General features: G+C 51.8%; 9 protein-coding genes across 9 annotated transcripts; 4 read left to right on the plus strand and 5 right to left on the minus strand.

Annotated features, from left to right (window-relative positions):
• Nucleotides 1-2,370: 2,370 nt before the first annotated feature.
• On the minus strand, nucleotides 2,371-2,787 carry SMAC4_13764 (uncharacterized protein; the record flags this gene model as incomplete). Its single annotated transcript, XM_066091600.1, has 1 exon — nucleotides 2,371-2,787. One exon carries the CDS (start codon nucleotides 2,785-2,787, stop codon nucleotides 2,371-2,373), a length of 417 nt encoding a protein of 138 aa, XP_065947086.1.
• Nucleotides 2,788-3,056: 269 nt separating this feature from the next.
• Nucleotides 3,057-4,228, minus strand: SMAC4_08425 (uncharacterized protein; the record flags this gene model as incomplete). The annotated part of the gene is made up of 1 exon (XM_003347373.2): nucleotides 3,057-4,228. The coding sequence occupies exon 1, from the start codon at nucleotides 4,140-4,142 to the stop codon at nucleotides 3,057-3,059; it is 1,086 nt and encodes a 361-aa protein (XP_003347421.2). The 5' UTR covers nucleotides 4,143-4,228.
• A 798-nt stretch (nucleotides 4,229-5,026) lies between these two features.
• On the minus strand, nucleotides 5,027-5,746 carry SMAC4_08426 (uncharacterized protein). The gene has a single exon (XM_003347374.2). The coding sequence runs from the start codon at nucleotides 5,709-5,711 to the stop codon at nucleotides 5,211-5,213; it is 501 nt and encodes a 166-aa protein (XP_003347422.2). The 5' UTR covers nucleotides 5,712-5,746; the 3' UTR covers nucleotides 5,027-5,210.
• Nucleotides 5,747-8,663: 2,917 nt separating this feature from the next.
• On the minus strand, nucleotides 8,664-10,454 carry SMAC4_08427 (uncharacterized protein). The gene is made up of 3 exons (XM_003347375.2): nucleotides 10,044-10,454; nucleotides 9,932-9,988; nucleotides 8,664-9,872 (listed from the first exon to the last, which is right to left on the minus strand). Exons 1-3 carry the CDS (start codon nucleotides 10,219-10,221, stop codon nucleotides 9,040-9,042), a joined length of 1,068 nt encoding a protein of 355 aa, XP_003347423.1. The 5' UTR covers nucleotides 10,222-10,454; the 3' UTR covers nucleotides 8,664-9,039.
• Nucleotides 10,455-11,482: 1,028 nt separating this feature from the next.
• Nucleotides 11,483-13,594, plus strand: SMAC4_08428 (uncharacterized protein; the record flags this gene model as incomplete). The annotated part of the gene is made up of 3 exons (XM_003347376.2): nucleotides 11,483-12,205; nucleotides 12,284-13,012; nucleotides 13,061-13,594. Exons 1-3 carry the CDS (start codon nucleotides 11,981-11,983, stop codon nucleotides 13,592-13,594), a joined length of 1,488 nt encoding a protein of 495 aa, XP_003347424.2. The 5' UTR covers nucleotides 11,483-11,980.
• Nucleotides 13,595-15,799: 2,205 nt separating this feature from the next.
• On the plus strand, nucleotides 15,800-16,210 carry SMAC4_08429 (uncharacterized protein; the record flags this gene model as incomplete). Its single annotated transcript, XM_003347377.2, has 2 exons — nucleotides 15,800-15,998; nucleotides 16,061-16,210. 2 exons carry the CDS (start codon nucleotides 15,800-15,802, stop codon nucleotides 16,168-16,170), a joined length of 309 nt encoding a protein of 102 aa, XP_003347425.1. The 3' UTR covers nucleotides 16,171-16,210.
• A 267-nt stretch (nucleotides 16,211-16,477) lies between these two features.
• Nucleotides 16,478-16,993, plus strand: SMAC4_08430 (uncharacterized protein; the record flags this gene model as incomplete). Its single annotated transcript, XM_003347378.1, has 1 exon — nucleotides 16,478-16,993. The coding sequence occupies one exon, from the start codon at nucleotides 16,478-16,480 to the stop codon at nucleotides 16,991-16,993; it is 516 nt and encodes a 171-aa protein (XP_003347426.1).
• Nucleotides 16,994-19,163: 2,170 nt separating this feature from the next.
• SMAC4_08431 (uncharacterized protein) lies at nucleotides 19,164-20,930 on the plus strand (the record flags this gene model as incomplete). The annotated part of the gene is made up of 1 exon (XM_003347379.2): nucleotides 19,164-20,930. The coding sequence occupies one exon, from the start codon at nucleotides 19,164-19,166 to the stop codon at nucleotides 20,928-20,930; it is 1,767 nt and encodes a 588-aa protein (XP_003347427.2).
• Nucleotides 20,931-20,943: 13 nt separating this feature from the next.
• Nucleotides 20,944-22,854, minus strand: SMAC4_08432 (uncharacterized protein). The gene is made up of 4 exons (XM_003347380.2): nucleotides 22,555-22,854; nucleotides 21,815-22,480; nucleotides 21,566-21,759; nucleotides 20,944-21,494 (listed from the first exon to the last, which is right to left on the minus strand). Exons 1-4 carry the CDS (start codon nucleotides 22,789-22,791, stop codon nucleotides 21,035-21,037), a joined length of 1,557 nt encoding a protein of 518 aa, XP_003347428.1. The 5' UTR covers nucleotides 22,792-22,854; the 3' UTR covers nucleotides 20,944-21,034.
• Nucleotides 22,855-23,049: the final 195 nt, after the last annotated feature.

Here is a 23,049-nt window from a genome sequence, read left to right on the forward strand (position 1 = left end):
GGTTCCGGGACGGCGGGCCTGAGTCGGGAGATACGTCGTCTTTGGCGGGGCCGTGGTTGTGGGGATCGAGGATCCCGGAGCCGGTTCCGTCGACGGGGTCGGAGTCCGATGGGCCGGAGGTGAAAAGCCTCCGGAGGCCTGGGGAGGAGGGATCGGAGGGAGAGAGTGGAATCAAAGACAAGGCGGACCAAGTTAATTAGGTATTGAAGAGGGAAAAGAAGTAATTCTTCTGCTCAATCTTGCCTAAATGCACGAAAATTGGTAGTGTCGGTTGCGACTGCCTCGAAAAGGGACACGAGAGAGAATGGAAATCGGCTTCGGGAGTACGAGATGTCGTCAATGGCTGGCAAAGTCTGTTAGTAAGTTAACGAACTTGGTGCGTATCACCACACAGAATCTCAGCTGGACTAACAACACCTTAACGCACGGCCCAAATTATCCATTTCTCACCGCCAAAGGACTGTTATGCCTAACACCAGCCCCTAAAAGATCTGTTAGTGACCTTCCCACAGCGCAAAACCTTCCTTCGCTTGCACCTCATTTTGCACCTCCTCGTGCCTCGTTTCAACATCTTCTCACCACGCCTTATCATCAATTCAAAAACCTCACGTAATGCCACCCCAAATGACCACCGTTTCAATGTCAAACCTCTCAGAAATTAAGCAGCTCCTCTACTCTCTTACAGCGGACCTCCAAGCCGCCAAATCCGATCTAGCATAGCTGAAGAAAACCCAAAACAAAACCCAATGCGCGAACCAGAATGGCGCGTCGTCTGCGTGCGCCAACTGCGCAAGGGGAGATGCCTCCAGCGGCGTCAGTCCACCACTTCCCGTCAATGGTAATGGGCATGGCACACCGACTTCGGTGTCTCAACTTATCCATCAGGGGGCGGCAAGCGTAGAGGCGGTTGAGAAGGGAGTCGCTGAGGTTGAAGCCACTGTGGATGAAGCCCTGAGCGCACATGGTCGTAAAAGAAGCCGATCTGATGCTGAGGTAGATGTCCCTGACAAAGCTGGGATGGATCCCGATATTGAGGTCATCGCTGAGAAGCGGGTTAAGCAGCAGCAGCCAAAAGGAAAATGAGAACAAAACAAACACCAACGGGGACTCAGGAGAAGAAGATGATGACTTCGGCCCCTGGGGCGAGTGTGGCTCCCGAGAAAAGGAAACCGTTCCTGACCTAGCCATTTCAAATAGTATCGAAGCCATCGAGAAACTCCCCAGCCGCGAGTCGGAAATCAATATCCCAGCCCCTGGCTCTTCATTGCCATCGAAGGGGTGCATGCCCGATGGTTGGATCCAAACGTCATACGCATGAAGTCGCACTGGCGAGACTATCAAAATGAGGAACCACTCGAGTTTGAGTATTGCTTGTACGGCATCTTCTACCAAAGACACCAGCACCGGGATATAGCTAGCGGGAAATGTCTCTGCAAACGTGAGGATGCACTACTGACTGGTTTGACCAACTATGCTATGCAGTGTATCCGGGTCAGGAGGTCGGAAAAGGATGGGGGAAAACTTGCGTTTTGGTTTGGACAGCGGATTGGACACCGGAGTGATCCGTATGGCGGGGAGTATGGATTGAAGTTGAAATAAGGTTGTCAGGGGTGGGACCCCGCGGTAATGCGGTGCGTCGTGAGTTTTCTTCCGTCTATCTACCTACTCGAGTACACAGCGCCCAAAGGGCGTGAATCAACTCCATATATTGTCGCTTCGGGAACTCCATTTACCGAATCCACGGACCTCCCGCCCCCGAAGAGGTTACTTCGTTCCTCTCTTTCCGCTGGCATGACCTTATCCAACCATCATACGCCCTCTTTTTTTTTTTTTCCCCAAGCAATGACTAAAAACACAGGTTTTCCGCTATCCAATTCGCCACCAGTCCCGGATACGTTGCCGTCACTTCTATGAATCAACACCAAATCGCTATGAGTATAAAGCACCACCGAATGAACACCAAAAAGAGACAGTACAACATCTTTGTTGTTGTTGTTGTTGTTATTTTTAACGTCTACTTCCGCCTCCCGTAGGGCATGAGATGTGCCACATCGGTGAGTCTAGCGTACAAGAAGTAGGAGCAGTCCCTTAATTGTCCACCAGAACCATTAACCCGAGGGCAAACCGAGGCCTATTGCCAGTGTAAGTCATGTGTTGCCCATTGCGTAAACGCGGCCCAACACTTCCAGTCTAATCGCCCGATGAGCGAGCCGCCAGTCCATGGCGAGACCTGTATAACAAAGGAAAAGACATAAGAAAGGGCAAAATCACTCCTCCCCGTTCTCTCTCTCCCTCTCCTCCTCCTCCCACAAAGCCTCCCCGCGTCTCCTTACTCGGTGAACTAGCTCGTCCAAGTCCACCGTACACCTCTCAATATCGGGCGGTGGAGGTGTCTGGGGTAGACAGGGTTGGAGATGCAGAGCTTTTCTGCAGGGCGGCGGTCATGGTTCGTGCGAGGTGTTTGGCCTCGCGGGCGTGGGCAGGTGAGATGACCGAGAAGCGGGCGAGCTCAGCGTCGAGGAGAGTGGCAAAGGAGCGGTAGACTTCCGCTTTTGCGAGAGCTTCGGAGATGAGGGTCTCGGCGATGGACGAGATGGGTCCAGTGGTGATGTCCGTGGTGGTGGTGTGGGCATGACGGACTTCCTCGTCCGCAGTCCGGGCTCTTTTGGCCGACTGCGCCGTCGTGGGGGGCGGGGCCGGGACGCAAAAGATGTCCGGCAAAGGAGCAACCGGTATTATGACCGGCGGCGGTGGTTTGGGGGCCCCGGAGGGCGAAGGCGCAGACATTTTGTCGTTATGGTTGTTGAGATATCGACCGTAGAAACGGCGATTTTGGTGGTGTTAGGTATCTTGCGGGCAACCAAGCGTTAGTACTAACACTTGGCGCCAAGATTTTTTGTTGCAGGAGGAAGATGGACAGTACAACATCTGTCAAAGCTCAAAGCATCTCCCAAGCCCAAACATGACCCGCTGAGACAGAATACCCCCCGACCTTCGACCTCCGACGACCAAAGCTTTCTCCCCCCTCCCTATCCCAATGTACAAAAGCTGCTGACTCAAAGAGAAAAAACCGGACCCGGCCAAGTACGATACAAAGTCCAATCCGGCGCGTTCCCAGGGCATACATGCGGCCAATGCATCGGAGGATGGAGATACAACTCAAACTGCTCGTACGAGCAAGGAACCCACGCATGCACCATGGGAGAATCATCAAAGACCCACCAGCGTTGCGAAGCAGAGTGGTAAGCCAAACGCGGGCCCGGCCAGTACCCCGTAACCACACCCGTATAGGGATCGCAGTACGACCAGGTCGGGTGCGGATCGTAGTGCAGAAACCCTCCTGGCTGGTGGGTGAAGCTCCAGGCGGGAGAAGGGTCGTGGTATGTCCACCCCGGCATCTTGTCGTGGTAGGCGAGCTGGGCTAGTTTCGGTCGCGGAGCCGGAGGAGGTGCCTGCTGGTGGTACCCATTTTGGTACCCATTTTGCCTGGCTCCTTGGGGTGGGAGATTTGTCGTTGTATTGTATCCCTCTTGACCTTGCCCGGCGGTGGATGTTGGGTTAAGGGGGGCTGCTACCTGGTACTGCTGTTGCCCAGGCTGTGTTTCCACGGGCACTTGTGGGGGGTTTCTGTTGTTTTCCCCTTGCGGGTGTGATGTTGAATTGGGCGGAGGCGCCTGGTATTCTTGTTGTTGCGTCTCCTGTGGTTCTAAAAGCTCTGGTTGGGGGTTTATGTTGTTATCCCCATGTCCGCTGAGGGTTTGGTTGGAAGGGTCAGCAGGACTGCTCGAGTCGGTACCAGGCAATTCCGTGACGGTGATGATGACTTCAACTTTGTCGTCCTTTGTGATGGCCGTTTGGTTAGAAGGGCTAGGGAGTCTCGGTTCAGTACTAGGCAATATGACGACAACTGAGCTTTCATCCTTTGTAATAGCCGCTTGCGTCACTGGATTGCCAGCGATGGGCTCATTGGTGACAGACACCGGCTCATTCTCATCCTCCACCTCCCCCACCACCTCCTTCTTGCCTTTCTCCTGGGACAGCCTCAAGACCTCCCCTCGTTGAGGAGCCATCGTTGGATATTGACCGAACGGGTATTGTGGTTGTTGGATCCTATGAGCCGAGAACATCTGCTGGGTAGTCATCGTGGTCGGGTCGTCCTCGGGCTCCACGTATTGCTCGACAACCGTGAAGGTAAGTGTTTCCGAGGAAGGGTCATCTTCTTCTGCCGATGTCATAAAGACCTTCTGATTCGATGGTGACAGGCGATTCATGATGGTCTGTTGAGTAGTTGTAGGACAATACGTGGAAGAGTCATCTTCTTCGGCCGACGTTATAGAGTCATTTGATGGTGACTGGCAACTCATGATGGTCTCTTGAGTGGTTGTAGGATGATACGTGTCTGTAAATTGAAGTGTGAATAGAAGAAAAAAGAGAAAGGTCAGAAATGACGGGGAGAGGGAGGGCATATGTAGGCATGGGGAGAAAAGGGTTCATGCCATGCCACAAGTGTGTATGTATGTGTAAATTCATTGGGGAACCTCGGGACCTTCACTGACGCCCGAATACCTTGAAGCATATCTGCTAATACGCGTTTTTGCAGTTGCATGATAGTTGCTAGGTAATGATATTTTTGGCCACGAGCGTAGGCTGCGTGATCTGGAGGGCGAGGTAGGGACATATGCATAACGTGATATTTGTCAAGTGCGGCTCCAAACCGAGGATCAAAATGCACGGATCCTGGAGGATCTTGCAATGCAGTGGGAACTTTGGTCATCACAGGTAAAAGGGGGGAAAATTGGCAAAGTGTGAGTGGAATAAACGGGAGGGAGCAATTCAAATGCAGGGCAGGTCTACCTACCTACATAGTCTAGATCAATTCGCTCTTGCTGTCTTGTTCCCAACATGCATCTCATCTTGGCAATCTGTCCGTGCCAGTCCTGCTGCAGCTCTGTCTACCATTCGATTCCATCTCCCATCTTCCAACTTTCCCTGGTTCCAGTCCACATACTGTTACGGAATCTCCCGTCCAGAAACCAGTTCCATCTCGCAGACGCAATGCGATTAAATCTCCCACCTGGTTAAGTCAGGACAACGCCCAGCCCTCGACTCCCACAAAAAACATAGCTTTCCCTCTTTCTCCCCTTTCCGACCATCCCTCTTGACCCGGATAGATCTTGTGGTCCGGTTGTACGGGACGTTATTCACCGTTCTCAGATTCGTCCTGCAACAACACTGGGGCCTTTTTTGGCACTGGCGTTGGCTACACGATGGTCGTCATGGCCCCAGTACAGAATACCATGCAAGCAGTAGCTCTGGTCGAGCAGGCCTTGTTTCTGGAAGCGCTCCCATTTCTCGAGCATGCGAGCGTCGCCGGATGAGTCGTACAGTCTGACGAGCGCAGCGAAAACGAACTTGGGCGGTATTTCAATGGTACTGACGCAGTCGATGAGTCCGCTTATTCCGTCCCTCATCACGGTGGAGAGCTGGGTGGTACTGTTTGTTGCCACAAGTGCCGCGGCCTCAGCTGCCCCCAAGGCCGCCAGTTCGTCTGGCCCCATGTCGCCCTCCATCATGTCCATGTCGTCGTCAGCTTGTGCGTTGTTGGCCTGGGAGGAGCCAGAGGCCGCTTGAGTGGCAATTTGCTGCAGACCCCTCCGCAGCTCTTCGACATCCTGTTGCATGATTAGGATTTGCCGCTGGTCCCTCTTCATATCTTGGACATCGCGTTGGATGACTCGGATGTCGGCGCGGACCTGCCGATTCCCTTAATTTATTGAAGCGTAGATAGATGATAGCGCTGCGTTTATGTTCCTGTTGGGGCTGGCCATTTTGGCTTGACTAGCAAATCGTATTTTGTGAGATAGTCCTCCAAGGATTGCGATCACGAAGAGAGTAGCAGGTAATCCAGCTAACAGCTGGAGAAGGGCGTCAGCTATATAGCTGGGGATAAAAAGGACCAATGTCTAAAGGCCATCAAAGTAGTTGAGATTCTGGAACGTGCCAGCCACTGACAATGGAAGAGGATGCACGGCGAACACACTGAAAATAAAAGGCAAACATCATTTACAAGCGATCTGATGTGCAAACGCCCAGAGTCATTTTCTCACAATTTTTGTTGATCAGTTTCTGGCCGGACTTGGCCGTTTGGGCCTTCCTTCTCTTTTTTCCCTGTTTTTGTTCTCCCTGGCTTCCTCAAAGACGTGCAAAGTGTTGATATCTTCTTTGGGAACTGACAGCTAATATGGATTGACCAAACTTGGGCAACGAGCCAGGCAGTTTAACACCATATCTACCACATACATGCTTGCACACCTTGTTTCTAACAAACGCAACATTTGTTTTGTCGGCTTTCATTCGCTTCAGTTAATATTCTATTTACTTCGATCTTCATCTCTAGAAGGGGAAATTGTACTTTCCTTGTTGGGTACAGAGTTTGGCGGCTTGAGAACTAGGTTATCCTGATTTGACGAGGTGGGAGTAACTGTATTACCTAGCCTGAATATGGTTAATGTCTGCGCAGCTGAACTTGCTGAAGCTATCGAGCATCAAATGAAGATGATAAATGAATGAAAGGACTGATGTGAAGCCCTCTTCGACCTTGGGATTCTTTCTTTTGGTTTTGGGGTTTTTGCTTTTTGATTTTCCATGTGGCAGCCACACGCCCACGCCCACCCACACAACGGTGCAACTTTTGTAAGACAGTGAGACAATAAGACAGTGGGACAAAACAAGGGACAGCCCGCCTGTCATGGTGTTGGACGTTTCGAATTCGGCACCAACCATCGTCCATTGATACAACTGCAACCCAACCCAACTTCCCTTCCGCACTCCTAGATGTTTATTTTCGACGACCATTAAAAACGTCCTAGAAACATGTGTTGCATTTGCCGTTTTACCTCGAAGAACTCTCCCGTTGCCCTATTGTGTTGAGAAGTTGAAATTGCGAATAGATTCATTTTGATCAACAACTTCTCCAAAAGTAGGGCTGAAAGCTCCAAATCCTAACAGGATGATGCCTGCCCGGCTCCCCGGAACCAAAAACCGGCGCGGTTCGGCGGCGGAGCAAAGCGGAAATTGTTAGTGCTGTTAGTGTCCTTAGACCGGATTTATAGCGGCCAGCGCCGGTCCGCCGAATAGGTTTCCAAGTTCTTCGGTTGTTTCTGCAACGCGCACCTTCCGAACTTCAATCTTTACTTCACTTCATTTCCCAAATTACCACTGAATGCACCTGCACCAACTCGAAACTACATGAAGCAACTTCTTCTTCCAAATCCAAATGCACATTGCTTCTGTGCATAAACATGAGAGATGCAGAAGGTTATCGTTTCGAGGAGTGTCCCCAATGAGTTCCGCTGCACATTCAAGCTACTACGCAAGTGTGCTCCACTGCATTCCACTGCACTTTCTACAGTTCCAGGCTTCCATTTCCATTCCACTGAGCTTCCAGCAAGTTCCCGCTGCGGCAGCACGGGCACCATCTGGAGTCGGGACCACAACGATTGACATTTTCAATTTCCCTTCATCTGTCATCTTCACATTCTCGTCACACGCTTGCTTGTTTATCAGCCTCAGCCCTCAAAGATGATTATGAAAGTTCGACCTGCCTTTGACCTTTGACGACGACCACGTGCAAATGGCATACGAGCATACCTACCTACTACAATACCTACCTGTACCTACCTGTACCAGTGCTACCTACCGTAGAAAGCTCGTGAAATCACCAGACGCCTAAGGTAGGCTGGTTTCTGGAAGTGAAGTACTCTGCAGGAAGGGCGACTTGCTTGCTTGCTCGTGAGACGAGAGCTTGACGAGAAAGGATGCCCGGTGCCTGGGTTCATTTGCCTTGGTAGTGTAGTTCTTACACTGCACTACAATTGCAAGCGACTTACAGAACTTGCGGCATTTGTCAACCCCTGGGTCAAACCGTCAAAGAAATGGTGGACTGCAAGAGTTTTCTGCATGCGTATCATGATAAGCTTTATGGTGGTTGCATCTCCCATCTTCCATCTCCTATCCATCTACCGACCCCAAGGGAACCTCGGCAAATAAACCCCAAAGTCCCAGCAAAGTCCCGTTAAACTCCCACCAAAGTCCCGTTAAACTCCCACCAAAGTCCCATTCTACACATACGTCCCCTGCGTCCCATCCATTTCGTATTCGCCTGGAGTCTTCACCTGTCGCCTATCCAAATCGCGAATCTCGATTCCCCATCACAGCAGCGAGCAGGGTCAGGAAAAAGGGCGGAGAAAAACTATAAACTGGGGAAAGAAAGTGGAGACGCGGACGAGGGTCCGGTGTGAAAATGGTAAGGGGTGTGCAGCACTTGGCTGCGTTTAGTACAGTGCCAAGCTAACATGAGAAGATTGTGGTGTAGCGTAGGTGTGGGGGGAAGGGCATGGGGGAGAGGGCATGGGGAGAAAGGCATGGGGAGAAAGGCATGGGGAGAAAGGCATGGAGAGAATGGCGATGAGGAAATGCAACCAGCAAAAAAGTAACGAGGAATGATAACGGAAACGGAATGATGACAATGGAATCAAAAAATTCATGGAGAATGGTGATGAGGAATACAGATAAAGAAGATCCCAAGAGGAAAATCTCATAACCAAGAAAGGCGACTGGGAATGATGCTGAGGCAAGTCCAAATGAGGAATAGAGCATTGATGAGAAAAGGACAACGGTCTGCTTTTGTGCCTGTGTGTGCATGTCTATAGTCTATAATGTTACATGGAATGAGTGTACGAAAAGAAAATTGAAACCCGAAAACCCCGATACCTTTTCTTGGCTTTTGGTGATGGATGGATGATGGATCTCGCTTTGATTTTGGTTTTTGCGTAGCAAGGAGAAGGTGCTGTCTTTCCCTTCGACCTTTCCAAATGGCATGATGTCGATGTCGAATTGCTTCGTGCGTCGGCGTATTCCAGAAACAATTTCATCCGTCCTTCCAACCTCATCCATTCAATCCCTTCCCATTCATCCCATTCAAATCCTTCAATTCTTCAAAACAATCAAATCATCAACCCTTCATCACTCTTGACCCCTTCACCTCAAAATGCTATCCGTACTCCCCCCATCCTCCACAGTAACAAACGTCTGATCCTTGTTCCCCTTCTGGATAGAATGCAACTGATACTTCCCATCCTGCTTCGTGCCATGCACATGTCCACCACCATCACCACCATTCCCAAACTCGCCCGTCCGCATCCCGCTCGTCGTATGCGTAGCCTGACTCCTCTTCGCCGAGCTTCCCCAGCTGCCCATGCCCAATTTTGGCCAATACCTCACAATGAGCTGCTTAAGCCTCATCCCACATCCGCAGACAATACCCAGGTTGACTTCGACAATGGACCACACTCCCAAAACACCCTCTTCGTAAGTGATGTCGACCGTGGAGCCGGGTGAGGTGTCGAGGGCGAGGACCTGCGGCAGGCGGACGATGGAGCAGACCACGACGCCCGAGCCGAGGCAGAGCAGAGCGCCGACGAGACACTTTTGCTTGAGCGAGGTTTGGATCTTGTGGATAGTAGGAATGGGGACGGCGATGACGGCCAGGTCGGAGGCAATATTGAGCACGGCTTGGGAAAGGGCGACGTTCTCGAGGCATTTGGTAGTTCCCGTCTTGAGGGGGTTGCAGGGCCCGCCGGTGATGGAGGTCAGAACAAGCGTGTAGATGAAGATGGCAACGGCGATGCCGATGACGATGAGACGATACATGCGCGAGGGGGAGATGCGATAGAGGACGGCGCACATGGCCATTTTGGTGACGGCTGGCGTAATCAGGTAGGTGAGGGTATTGGGGAGCAGGCCTTTGTTGAAGTTGATAAAGTCGATGGGCACTAGTTCATCGGTGTGGCGGGCCCAGCCGAATGCCATCACTGATGGGGTCATGATGGTTAGAGCTGTGGTTCGTTCGGCGGACTTGGGGGGAACTTACATTGGTACATGGTGATGAAATACACCAGTGCTAAGACCCATGATATCGTGAGGATAACTGTTGATGAATGTCAGCTCTTGCCTCATTGAACCATCGTGAATGGTACACTTACTTAGATCCAACTCAACCTTCTTCGTGATTTTGAAGGCCTGCATATATCTAAAGACCAAAAAGAGGGTGGCAACAAAGTATGTGACGCCAAAACCAATGAAGGTTCCGATTTGCAAGTCATTGTATGGCTTGTCTGCAAGCGTCGATGGCATCGCCAGCATCTCGGGAGTGAACTCCATGATGGCAGCCGTTTGGGCCCTGAGGCTCTGCGGCTCGCACGGGCGGCAACAAGGACAACGCCGACAACAAAACAAGAAATCCTCGACCTTGCGAACTTTTGCGTGGTATGCAAGTGTCGTGTGCGTGCGTATTCGCTTAATAGACACCGACTGGTCTAGTGCAGTTGTAGATGGGTTTAAGGAGTGGAGTGAGTTGGACACCGAGTCTGTGGATAGACAAACGAATGACTACAGATAAGTGAAAATCAAGAATCGGGAAGGAATCAAAGAAAGGGGAAGGGAATCCTTTCTGTCGGCTGGGGGGCGAGAAACGAAAGATACAACAGGAAGGATTTTCTTAGGTTCAGCTGTGACAAACCCCCATGTTTTTTCCTGGCGGCGTATATATGAACTGTGACCTTTCCCTGCTAATAGTCTCATCGATACCAAAGACAAATAAAGGTAACATCGACGCCGCTGTGAGCAACGATCATCAGGGGGGACGTGCCATTGGCAGTGATTCCGACGTGCTTCGGCTTCGTCTAACCGACCACCACCCACTTCCAAGACCGGCCCAAGACCGAGAATAAAAAAACAATAACATTTGATCGTCACGGCATGAAGAAGGAATTGAGTCTTGCGGGCTGCCGCGGAGAGTGGACGCTAACTAGATGTGGTAAACATCTGCATGCTCCACGCCATCGTTTCTTTCCGGGGTTTGGAGGCGTATTGGTATTTCTCTTGCAAGCGAGGCAAGGAAGTCGCCAGGCACGATCTCACCCTGCAATAACCAGGGCCTGTCAAGCTTGCTGACTTCGTGGGGTGATTGTCGGTTGTTCCTAGCGCTCCGCATACTCGTCAGAAGCAATGGGTCGCAGGAGGGCGTTTCTAGCCCAGACGAGTAGGTATGCGGAGTTGCATTGACAAGGCCAATAAGGGCAAAAAGGCCCACTTACAGTCGTTCTTCCTGGTGATATCGTCAGCTTTTTATCTGGGCGACGTTTCGTTGTGCGGAAAAGGCTTCCATTCCCAGCGTCTAACGGAACCAACAAACATTTCGGCAATTCTCTCAAGTGCCGTTCTTAACGGTTCTTCCACGTGCAATGAAACGACCGTGCAACCATGCAACCGTCCATTTTGTCGGGCTGTCTTTTGTTGTTTTTCTGGAATGAAATGTCTTACCCTGCGTTGCAGCTGGGATAGGTTAGTAGCGTGTCATCGAACCCCCCTGTCGGCCAATGGGAAGCCTTCCGCGAATTGGGTCCTCATACGGCACCTTGTCAACGTTGTCACCGCAGTTACCTCGACCAAGCCATTCCCGCACCGTTGTTCACAGAAAGAGCAGTCACGCCGCGTTCTGCATTGGTTCTGCATTGGGATTGTCGCGGCCAGGACCGAAAAGTCTCACGCACTGTCAACTCTGTGCTCTGGCCCAACCACGGCCGACAGGGCCCCCGGACCGGGGGTCGAACCGGGGGCGGAGGAAGAAGACGAAGAAGACGATGAGACAGTAATGTCCTTCATGCCTCGGAGAGTGCATTGGGTAATGCATTCGCTTGATGGGGAGCTCGGAGTTCACTGGTAGTCCGTCCCATTCGGGCTCGTGAGACAAGAAGGTCCAGGGCCCTCGAGAGATGGTAATAGATTGACTCGATCCAACGTTTTCCCGGGCCTTTCTGTTCTTCTCATTCGAAAGTCGGAAAAAAGAAAGGAGTGACAGACGAAAACTCGACATTTCACCACATTCCTTGCATCAGTTAATCGTCAAATTTCGGCAGATATGGCCATGTTCTTTGGACGTAAGGCGGCTGTGGCGCCGCTGGACCCGACAGATCGGGTGCTGCCTCTCCACTTCTTTGAAAGCAGCGTGCTGGTGCAGAACAGCAACATGGCTGTGTCCATGGTGTTTGATGAGGTGTTGGATCCGGAGAAGCTGAAGATGTCGCTTGAAAGCCTGGTGAAGCGAGATGGGTGGCAGAGGCTGGGAGGTCGGTTGAGGAAGAATGTAGGAACCATCACACTTGGCAATGGCACTTTCCTCCTCTCCCCCGATGATCTTTGCTGACAAGAGCGTTACACACAGGCCGCAGGCAAAACCGAATGGCACATTCCCCAGAAGTTCACGGCCGAGCGTCCGGCAATCAACTATGTTCATGTCGACCACGGCATGCCTGCCTCGGCACATCCAGCCGCCTCCAAGATCCCCGTACCGAGCGACCGTCCCTGCGTTGTCGGCGACCCTGATCTGCTGACTGACCTGGCCTGGGAAACCGGCTATACTCCCAACGGCATCACCGACTACCTCAACATTGATAAGCCCGTCCTTGGCCTCCGGGTCAACTCCTTTACCGACAAAACCGTGGTTGTCCTCCAATGGCAACACGTCACATTTGATGCGCTCGGCCTACAATATGTGGTAGGTGCTTGGCAGTTGCTGCTCCATGGTAGGGAGAACGAGGTCCTCACGCCGTATGGCATTGATGGGGATCCGTTTGAACCTCTTGCCACGGGTTTGGCTCAGGCTACCGAGGAGCATATCCTTAACGACCGACGTGTGGGAATGGGCGGTATCCTCAAATGGGGCCTCGGATATGGTGTTGACATGGTGCTGCGAGCAAAGGACAACGGCATGGTGTGCATTCCGGAGAGCTATTGGAAGCCACAACATGAGAAGGCGCTCGAGGAGTTGCGGGCTGAGGCGGTCGAGAAGGGTGAGGATCCAAGCAAGGTGTTCCTGACCGAGAACGACGTCATCACAGCGTGGATCATGAGATGCGTGGTTGAATCCATGAACATGGATCCCAAGCGAACTGTAAGTTTTTCGTGCCATCAATGGCATGTCCTGATGCTGACTTTGTAGGTTGCCGGATCGATCGCCATGTCCCTCCGCAAGGCCTTTGAAGGCGATCTCATCCCATATGCTTCCGAGCACCCTTATGTTGGCAACGCTTTTGGGTGGGGTAACGTCCTCGTCACTGCCGGAGATGTATCAACCAAGCCCCTGAGCTGGGTAGCACGCCAGGTCCGCCGAGCAATCAACGAGCAGGGCACCCGGCAGCAGCACATGGCCTATTACAACATGGTACGAACATCCAACACGGGTCTGCCAATCATCATCTTCGGTGATGGCGGCATGTACCAGATCGGATTCTCCAACTGGTCCAAGGCGAACCTCTTCGAGGTCGACTTTTCTCCTGCTCGCAAGGAGGTGAAGGATGGACACTGCCGGCCTTCGTATGTGCAGGAGAACCATGGACCGGCGAAGCCCTGTGATGGCTTCTTCATTTTGGGGAAGGACCCCAAGGGGAATTACTGGACTGCTGCGTGCAAGCTCAAGGGCCAGTGGATCAAGTTCCAAGAGCAGTTGGATAAGGACTTTGCCGCAGGCCGTTAAAATGAGTGATGTCAACTTCTGGTAGGTTGGCGGGTAATGTATAAATGCTGTAACTTGTAATAGTTAATGAATTATCCTCAACTTGGGGGTTCTCTCGTTTCGTTGTGCCCGCAGAAAATGACGATGTTGTTGTTGCGCCTTACCGGTCATGGGAAGTTGAAGTACTATCGGCAATATTGGTTTCCCGTCACAGGAGACTAATGAAAGTCTTCAACTTGGAGCGTCCGATATAGTAGTCGGGGAACAGCATTGCGGAGAAAACAAAGTTCTTGTTGTTGCAGGCTCAAGACGATTGGTGTTGATGGCACACATCACTGCTCTGTTGCTAAGGGATGAAAGGCAACGCCTTGGATCATAGCAAAGCAATTGATTGCGGCATGGTCAGATGAAAACGGACAGCGCTCGTGGCCCAACCTAGAAAAACCGAAGATGAAGACTTTGGATGGTGTGCACTTTCGTTCTGTTACAAGATGAAGAATCCATGAACGCCGTGATGACATCACGTCCTAGTTCGAATTGGCAATCGCGATCCTACCCAATCTCACGGAGGAGGGCTGCGCAACGTTTCCTGCATTCCAGTGTGTAAACACGAAATAACAGGCATCATCCACATCGAAGACACGCCGTCGTTTCTGCCAGGCAGTCGTCCGAATGGTTAATCGCGACTGGACATAGGGAAGTGTCGGCGCGATAATTGGGAATTATGAGGGAGCGCGTGAAGCTTGGTGGGCATAGATCAACTTCTCGCCAACGATGTCCAATTCACCTCATCAATCACCGATATTTCCTCTCGTCGTTTTTATCTCTATCTCTTTCAACCCACCAACTCGATTACCTTTCAACCGGCCGGGACTTGATCCTTGGCTCCAATACGGCTTACCAGTGGTGCAAGCTCGACCGATGACAACATCTCTAAACACCTCTGCCAGGACTGGATAGGCCTCCCTCGACCTCTAAAGCCAGAACGCAGTCAGATGCGGTCCCTTTGGGTGGCTTGCATACTCTTGTGTGGATGAGTTGCAATCTTGGCGTCTATCGGTGGAAGGCTGCTGGAAGTTGCGGGAATGGAAGGAGAACATGGATTGAGGCTCTGCGCTCATTGCCCCGAGCAAATTGAGCAACCCTATTCAGATAGGCTGTGGCCAAGCGGCCTCGTTTGGACCCTTGATTTGACATTGAAAACCCTACATGCTTTCAGATCAGGCATCATTGCGTTGATCATGTGGAGTCTTAATTGCCAGATACGCGGGCAATGTTTACTGGGAAAGGTATGCATCGACAGGCTGGATGAGCTCGATACAGCCGAGATATCTCCCCTTTCACAAGTACCTACCCCAAAACGTCTGCCTCCCTCATTTGTTCATCCATCTAACTAATTGAATGAGCCCATCAGCTTGCCTGCTTCTGCTCTGCTCTTGCCTATCTGGCGCCAGCTTGCAGCTCTACATCTCTGGGTAGCGAGCAGGACTCCTTCATTCTCGCAAGATGATACACTAGATGTAACAGTCGTTACTTCAGGGCTGCCTTACTTATATTGTGGGCTGTGTCTATGCCGTTCTTTGGGTTGATGTATCGCCTTGGTCCACTCGCATCCACAAGAGGGCTTGAGGATGGAGTAACCACCACCGACCATCAGAAGTTCATGATGCCGAGAGCACCTCAAACTTCAGTGATTCGAGAAGCGTATGCCCAATATGCACCAGCCAAGTCCAGCCCATATTCGAGTAATCAACCTTTTCATACTCCGCGAAGCAGACTTCTTCTTGTTCATGTCCCGCGATTTGAACAGTCGAAAACAAAACTAGTGTCAGGCGTCCACATACGTGTTGAAGTCAAGGGCTCTTTGCCCCTGTGGCACGCATAGTACGCGGACCAAGCAGGTGCTATTCATTAGTTGAGCTTCAGTCTGTAGCCCTAATCGTCGGGCCTCAATGCAGAATGTCAGCTGAGGGAAGGGAGAAAGGAAGTTGGAGAAGAAGATCAGGAAGAGGGGTAAAGAACATCAGAATGGTAGAGTCATGATCACAGAACATAGGCACAGAGAGAACCTTCTTTGTCGCCTAAATATCGCGGGCCCCAGAGACGGGATTCCGTTAGTGTCAATCCCATCGGCTGAACCCAAGTTCCGCTTGGAAGTACCTCAACTCAGCAACTCAGCAACTCAGCCATTTCCTTTTGTTTTGACAAGCCAAATTCTTGCTCAACATGGCCAATATCCAAGCAATTCTGAGGGAGCCCGGTGTTGAGGGAGCTCTGTGGACTTTGGGTGCTTCCGATGATCCGCAGAATCCCAAATCGCCGAAACCGATTCAGCACAACAGCCATGATCAAGAGGCGGTTATCTTGAAGGATGAACGGGCCGTGGTTGACCGTGTTCATTATAGCCCTGGTGGAAAATATCGCTGTATGTATCTCTTCCCTTCTAACGCTATTTGTCTCATGCTGACCTTGATACCCTATGCGTAGCGATCGTCAAGCTTCGTATACGCTACGAAGGACCAAAAGCGAGACTTCTGACGAGGTCCGCCAAGTCAACCCCCACGGCCAAAGAGCAGCATCAACGAGTCTACGAGTAGCGATACTCATGTTGGGGACTTCCTCAAGACTGCCTCTAGTGAGCACATAAAAATAGTGCGCATTCGAGACCCCAGTGCGACTCGTAGTTACGGCAACACTGAAGCCATCTCCCTGGCGATCTTGGGAAGTTTCTGGCAAAAGGTGCTCGGGTTGCTAAGTCTTTCGTTGTAAAGACCGCGTGAGATCAATCTCGGAGGAACTACGAGAAGCTTGACAAGTGGCTCGCCAAACAGTCAGCCTCGGGGGGAGAGACCGAATCCGGAGTTGCCTACGATTACAATTCTTCAAACAAGGAAGAGATCACTGATGAACAGGCCGCCGCCCTGCTGGCCACCTGTTCTCAAGGCCGGCAAGAAGGAACTGGCCGAAAGCCGAATTCTTGGTGACGCTACATCGGTCGAACCCGAATCATTCTTCGACAGTATGCTCAAGACTATCCAGAGGATTGGTCCCGTGGTCAAGAAGCATGGACCAAAAGTCATCGGTTACAGTCTTCCCCTCATCATAAAAGGACTGAAAGCGTGCATCGATGCAAACTCTGACGATGAGGATGAGGAGTCCGCTAAGGTGGCTTCCGAGTCACGAAAGGGAAAGGAGAGGCCGATAATCGGTGGAGGTAGTAAAGCCCAACGCTCCGAAGATAATGGTGAAGGTCCCTCACGAAGCAACAAGTCGACCAGCAGCTCAATCGGCAAACCGACAAGCAAACCAACCAGCCGGCTCGTGGAAAGTGAACGGGATGAAGAAGAATCCAACCACGGCGGTTACCTCGGCGAGGACTCCAATGACCCCCCTGCTCCAAAATCCCGGGTAAGCATCTAACTTCCCGTTCGTTTCTCTAGTTGAGGTACTCACCTACAGGATACTTGTGTTCAACCTGTTGAGGTATCTTGGTCTTCGACTTGAGGATCAGCACGGGACTGACCTGGTTATTCCGTTATAGAAGTGACGGAAAAAAGATGTCATGGCCTGGCTAGGCCTTTCATCTGGAAGGAAATGTGATGGAAAAATGACGGCTCATGATCAACGCGGTGGCATTTTCTTAGCCTTGGATGGTGGAAGGACATCCACAAGAATGCAATAAAAATTCTACCTTCTCATTCGCACCAGCTCTGCAACTCCTTTCCCAGTCGTCTTTCTCTGTGATGACCTTTACACTGCCCTGGTATTCATCCACAGATCTCTTTTTTGCAATACTTCAATGCCTGGTTGTCTTGGGAATAACCGGTGTCCAGAAAAAGTATACGATTTCCAGGTCTTCACCGACGAAGGCACCGGAAACTCCCTTAGTTCCACAGCCATCCGCATAGCAGCAAGTCAACGAGTAGTAAAGGCTCTCGCAAGGGAGACAGTGCCCAAAGCAAGAGGAAGCTTCGGAACAGAGGCAAAGTCCAGCTGGACAACCGACTTTAGAGGAAGAAGGGACACCGGGAGGTATGCAGCCATCATCAACCTTCGCCTCCGGAGAAGCAACAGACATCGTGCAGCAGGAGTCATCTCAAGAACAGCCATCCTACCAGGAAAGCTCGGCCCCTGAAGCCCAACATCCCTCGCAGGCGAATGATGATCAGAAACCGGAAACAGACGGTGGAATTACCCAACAACCTCAAGATTACTTGTTCCTTCTGGCACAAAGGCTAGAAAGTCTTGATAAGCTGCTCTGTAACATCTCAGACACTCGGCGACTTTTCCTACAGATGGTGGTCACGTTCGGTACATTGGTTGAAAAACAACGTGTGGCAGCATCTTTTCTTGACCAGGTTTGGACCCATGCACACGATGAACGAACTTCAATTCTAAACGGGCAAATTGTTGCTGACATCGGGAAATAGGGCGCAAAGAAACGAGTAATGAGATATGCGAAAGATCTGGCAAGTACCTACCTAGCCCCGACAGGATTCACCTCATGTAAAGGTACCACTGTGTTTTCTGGCGCTAACTGGTCTAGGTCTAGCCCTTCAAACAACCGTACAGTGGCAGATTGTCCCAGATCCTTGTGCATGTATTGTTTACATCTTCGGAGGAGGTCATTTTCGACTTGTAGCTGGTTATTCTTAGGCCGATAGTTTGGATCATATTGAATTGTAGTGAACACCATTTTAATGGAGAAGCGGTTCCGTGAGTGATGTTCGTAGTTTGTGCTTGGCGGGCGGCAAGTCAGGCCGAACCACCGGGGCTAGTAGTTACACTGACAGACGCTAACTGCTTTATACTCTAAATGCGTGGCCCGTTGTTAATATTTCTTACGCCTGTCTCCTCGCTTAACCAAAGCGCCTTTCCGCAAGGATCCATCATGCACCCCTTCGCTTTTCCCCTCGTCCACATGCTTGGTTTAACTCGACGTCATTTTCCCTATCGCACAAAGACATTTGGACACCGGATCCTCGAAGATAGATAATAACGCGATGTCTTGACGGTCTTGAACTTTTTTACCACCCAGTTGGTTCAACGACCTCGCCAGCGGTCCCGTCGGGTAGTAACCAGCCCGCAGCCGACCAACCAACCGCCACTTGCGCACGCGACACTCATCCGTGAACTCGGGAAAGATGATGCCGACATACAATCGCCCTATCACATCACTTCTATCACACCCAAAGGCCGGGTTTAACGCCCTTCCCCTCATATTTCAACGTCAATGATGGCATACCTACCCCATTCACAAGGATCTCGGGGATGACCCAGTTGTCAAGTCTGCAGGTGACCCGATTTTTGTCGTCTTGGCTGACTGCAGAATCTTCACTTCATTGTTTTCAGTTACATCTTCTGTCCTCAATCATCCTTCTATTCAGTGTCTTTTGTCTATTTGCTGATAGATTAGCGAATAAATCATCATTGTTTGTAACGCCAACATTATAGACTTTTCCATCACCGTTTGTTTTCTCGGAGTCGTTTCATTGCCAGACCTTGCTTCATCGACCTGTTTCACGGATCACGGATTCCATCACCATAAGCACAACTGCATCAAGCATCACACCCATGAACTGAAATCAACATGCCCAGCTACGATAAACTCTTCGACTCCAAAACGGACTTCAACCCCAACGATGGCGAAGACTCCTACACGATGATTAACCTCCCCTCATCATCCTCAGCATCCTCCCCCTCACCGAATCCACCACTCACCAGCAAAATCAACAAAGGCCACAACCTCCACATTCCCGACCTTTCCGCCCTCCGCTCCCTAACCACCTCCCCCTTCTCCGAGCACGAACTCCTCTCTCCCTCCTTTCAACACATCCGTCGAGCCCTCTCGCGCTCTCCATCACCATCAAGGTCCTTCTACCATGACCCCAACGACCCCAACGCTCCTCCCTTCCCCACCAACATCAGATCCCGACTGAGGGCATTCCTCCACCGCAACCGTCCCCTCTTCCAAGTAGCTATCGCCCAGCTCTTCGGCGCCCTAATGAACCTCTCCGCTCGTCTCCTCGAACTATCCGGGGAAGGCGAGAAGGAAGAGGGTCAGGGAATGCATCCCTTCCAGATCCTTTTCGCGCGCATGTTTTTGACTAGCGTTCTCTCGCTGGTATATATGCATTGGAAAAAGGTCGAGCATGCGCCGTGGGGGAGGAGGGAGGTTAGGTGGTTGTTGGTTTTGAGGGGAGTCACGGGCTTCTTTGGGATTTTCCCCCTCTGGTACTCAATGCTCTACCTCCCCATCGCCGAAGCAACAGTCATCACCTTCCTGGCGCCCTCCCTCTCAGGCTACCTCTCGCACCTCCTCCTCAAAGACCCCTTCACCAAAAGAGAGCAAATAGCCAGCTTCGTCGCGTTAGCAGGCGTCGTCCTGATTGCTCGGCCCGTTTCATTCTTCGCCTCTTCAACTACCTCGGGAGCACCCGCTCTCGAAAGTCCTCAATTCCCTGCTTCTACTTCGAGTAACTTCACCTCCCTAACCCTAACCCATAACCTCACAACTACCCTACCCCCGGACCCGACCACCTCCGCCACCGCCCCCCACGCAAGTAACGCAACCAATGGTGTCCCCGACGTATCCCCCGCCGAACGTCTCATAGGCATTCTAATGGCCCTCCTCTCAGTCCTCGGCGCATCCGCAGCCTTCACTACCATTCGCGCCCTCGGCCCTTCCACGCACCCTTTGATATCCGTCAACTATTTCTCCTTATGGTGTACCCTGGTCTCTTTAACTGCTCTCCTGCTCTGTCCATTGTTGGATATCGGGCAAGAAGCAACGGATTTGGTACCGGCTATTCGATGGGGATTGCCTAGGGGACTGTATCAATGGGCGTTGTTGGTTGGATTGGGTGTTGCTGGGTTTGTGATGCAGTTTCTGCTGACATCTGGACTGGGTGCTGGGCCTGGAAAGGATGGTGATGGGAAGGCGAGGGGAGAGGTCGAAGCGAGGGGAGAGGTCGAAGCAGGAAGAGAGAGAAGAGAAGGAAGACGGGCGACGATGACAAAGGGAGCGACGAAATCGAATCGGGCGACTGCAATGGTTTATACGCAGATGTTGTTCGCAGCGGGATTTGATAGGTGGGTATTTGGACGAACGATGAGTGGGTGGAGTGTGGTTGGATGTGGGTTGATTGTTGGCAGTGCGCTGTGGGCTGTTTTGGGGAAAGAGGCGGGTGTGAAGAGCGGAGCGGCATCGGGTGCGCACGAGGATGCGGATGTGGAGATGGCTGGAGGTGTCAGGGATATCAGAAGGACGGAGAGTGGTGAAGAAGAGGAGGGAGCGCCGATGTTGAAAGATACGGAACTGGAGGAGGATATACCCCGAGGACGAAGGACAGATTGAAGTCGCGTTGAGTAGGCCCAAGATATGGAATCCCTGATTGCACAAGCTAGCCAAGGCCCAAAGTCCTAGACCACCATCACCCTTCCAACCCCCATTGATCCAGCCTAGTACACATACCGAAACTTCTTGTTCTCCCAGTCCGTTAGCCCACTCCATGCCTCCTTCTCACCAATCTCGCCAACTTCTGCCCCCTCTCCTCCATCCCCCTTCCTGACCTTCTCCGCAGCATCCCTCGTCTTATTCCTCCACACGTACCACAGAAACAACGCAAAAGTAGTCACGGCACAGCCAGCCTGGGTCGCCATTACCGCGATCTTAGCGGGTCTATACTCCGGAGCATCCTTCGCCTTGAATGTTTGGGGACCGATGATATTCCCCAGCGAAAATGACCCGCTGATGATGGCGGCGGCAAAAGCACGCTTGGTGGTTCCGGCGATATTGGACACAGTCCAGTTGTAGAAGATGGGGAGAGGGGCGACGACAGCGTTGACGAGGTAGATGCCTGCGAGAATGCCGGAGCGGTTGGTGGTCGGGAGGAAGGACATTAAGGCGCCACCAAGGATGCTGTTGATGGGGTGTGTTAGTGAGGATCGGGGGATGAATGGGGAAGGGGATGGCGGGAACTGGGAACGTACGCAGGAATGATGCAAGCAATGATCCACGCCCAGCGATGGGATTGTGTGCGAATGCCATAGCCAACCAACAGGGTAAAGAAGATACTGACAGCTCCAGAAGGAGTGTTCATGAGTGCAGCCTTCTTCGGGGCGTACCCGAGGTTCCGGATTAGAGTGGCCGAGTAGGTGGTCACCACGCCGCTTGACACCGAAAGCTAGAAAATGTTAGTCTAGTACCTCGAGATCAAACACCACAGGGACAACACTTACCAACACAACCGATAACAGCAGCAACCAAACCTGCATATCCATCACGGCCTCTACCACCTCTTTCCACTTGAATCCCTTTTTGGTATTCTCAATCCCCGTCTGATTGACACTAACATGCTTCAAGAGGGCCACCTTCTCTCTCTCACTCAACCACTTCGCCTTCATGGGGGTATCGGGCAACATCAAGATAACCGCCAATCCAACCACTACCGTGATTACACCCAACACAACGAACATGATCCTCCACCCGGCCAGTCTGCCCTCGCTGGGAACAACATGTTGGAACCCAAACGACACCAAGCCGCCAATAATCTGCCCTACTCCCAGTCCCAGATACCAAAATGAGAAGCGTGGCGCAGCTTCCGATTTGGTATACCACTGGCTGCTGATGAGCATGAGGGAAGGGCCGATTGTGGCTTCGAATATGCCCAGGAACACGCGAGACACCAGAATGGTGCGGTACGAGTGCGCAGCGGCGCCGCAGGCGGTGGCAATTCCCCAAAGAGTGACGTTGGCGCCGAGCCATTTGGCCGAGGGCAGGCGTTGAAGGAGGTACACGTTGGGGACCTCGAAACACAAAAGGCCGACAAAAAGGAAAGTCGCGATGTTTGAGAACTCGTTGCCTTTGAGATGGAGGTCGGCTGGGAGGCCCATTACTGCTGCGTACTGGAGGCCATGGGGTTAGAAGATGCCAGGACTTGGCTTTGTAATGGGGAAAGGGGACTTGCGTTCAGGATGACCTTGTCGAGGAACTGCAAGGTGTAGCAGAGGAACATGAGGGGGACAATGTGCCAGTCAATCTTCCTCCGGAGTAAGGAGAGGTTAACGGCTTCCAGGTTAACGGCGGCACTGGTGTCTCGATGCTCGTTGAGATATGTCCATGCTGCGTCTAGTTCCAGGCTCTCACTGGGACTGACTGTCGTTTCCTTGACGCTCGTCACGGCTTCCTTGTCGCTGTTTGGATCCATTGCCGTCATTGTGAGTGGTTTTCTGTCCGTTGGCGGACCGGGAAAACGATTGATACCGTGGTGAAACAAGTGCAACGAAGCGGACTGCGGAGTTAACGGCCATGGACGGGCATGCGAATAATATATATCCACATCTTGGGATACCTACCGAGAGAAAACACGGGACGGCTTACCAATTCTTACCTTCATACTCTCCCATGGGCCTACCAAAAGCTGAACAGAGACACGCTCCTCAGTGGTTACAGGCGAGATCTCGCCAGAACCCTG

The sequence above is a fragment of the Sordaria macrospora genome, chromosome 5 (assembly GCF_033870435.1).
Source record: "Sordaria macrospora chromosome 5, complete sequence".
In the NCBI taxonomy this organism is placed as follows: domain Eukaryota; kingdom Fungi; phylum Ascomycota; class Sordariomycetes; order Sordariales; family Sordariaceae; genus Sordaria; species Sordaria macrospora.

Bases quoted from the DNA above. Each gene is read 5' to 3' on its own strand.
- SMAC4_08427 (XM_003347375.2), bottom strand. From the start codon at position 10,221: ATGGAGTTCACTCCCGAGATGCTGGCGATGCCATCGACGCTTGCAGAC. The intron at 9,989-10,043 runs GTAAGTGTACCA...ATTCATCAACAG, and splicing joins GAAGGTTGAGTTGGATCTAA to TTATCCTCACGATATCATGG. The intron at 9,873-9,931 runs GTAAGTTCCCCC...TGACCCCATCAG, and splicing joins TTTCATCACCATGTACCAAT to TGATGGCATTCGGCTGGGCC.
- SMAC4_08432 (XM_003347380.2), bottom strand. From the start codon at position 22,791: ATGACGGCAATGGATCCAAACAGCGACAAGGAAGCCGTGACGAGCGTC. The intron at 22,481-22,554 runs GTCATCCTGAAC...CATGGCCTCCAG, and splicing joins CCTTGCAGTTCCTCGACAAG to TACGCAGCAGTAATGGGCCT. The intron at 21,495-21,565 runs GTACGTTCCCAG...CCCCATCAACAG, and splicing joins ATTGCTTGCATCATTCCTGC to CATCCTTGGTGGCGCCTTAA.
- SMAC4_08426 (XM_003347374.2), bottom strand. From the start codon at position 5,711: ATGAAGAGGGACCAGCGGCAAATCCTAATCATGCAACAGGATGTCGAA.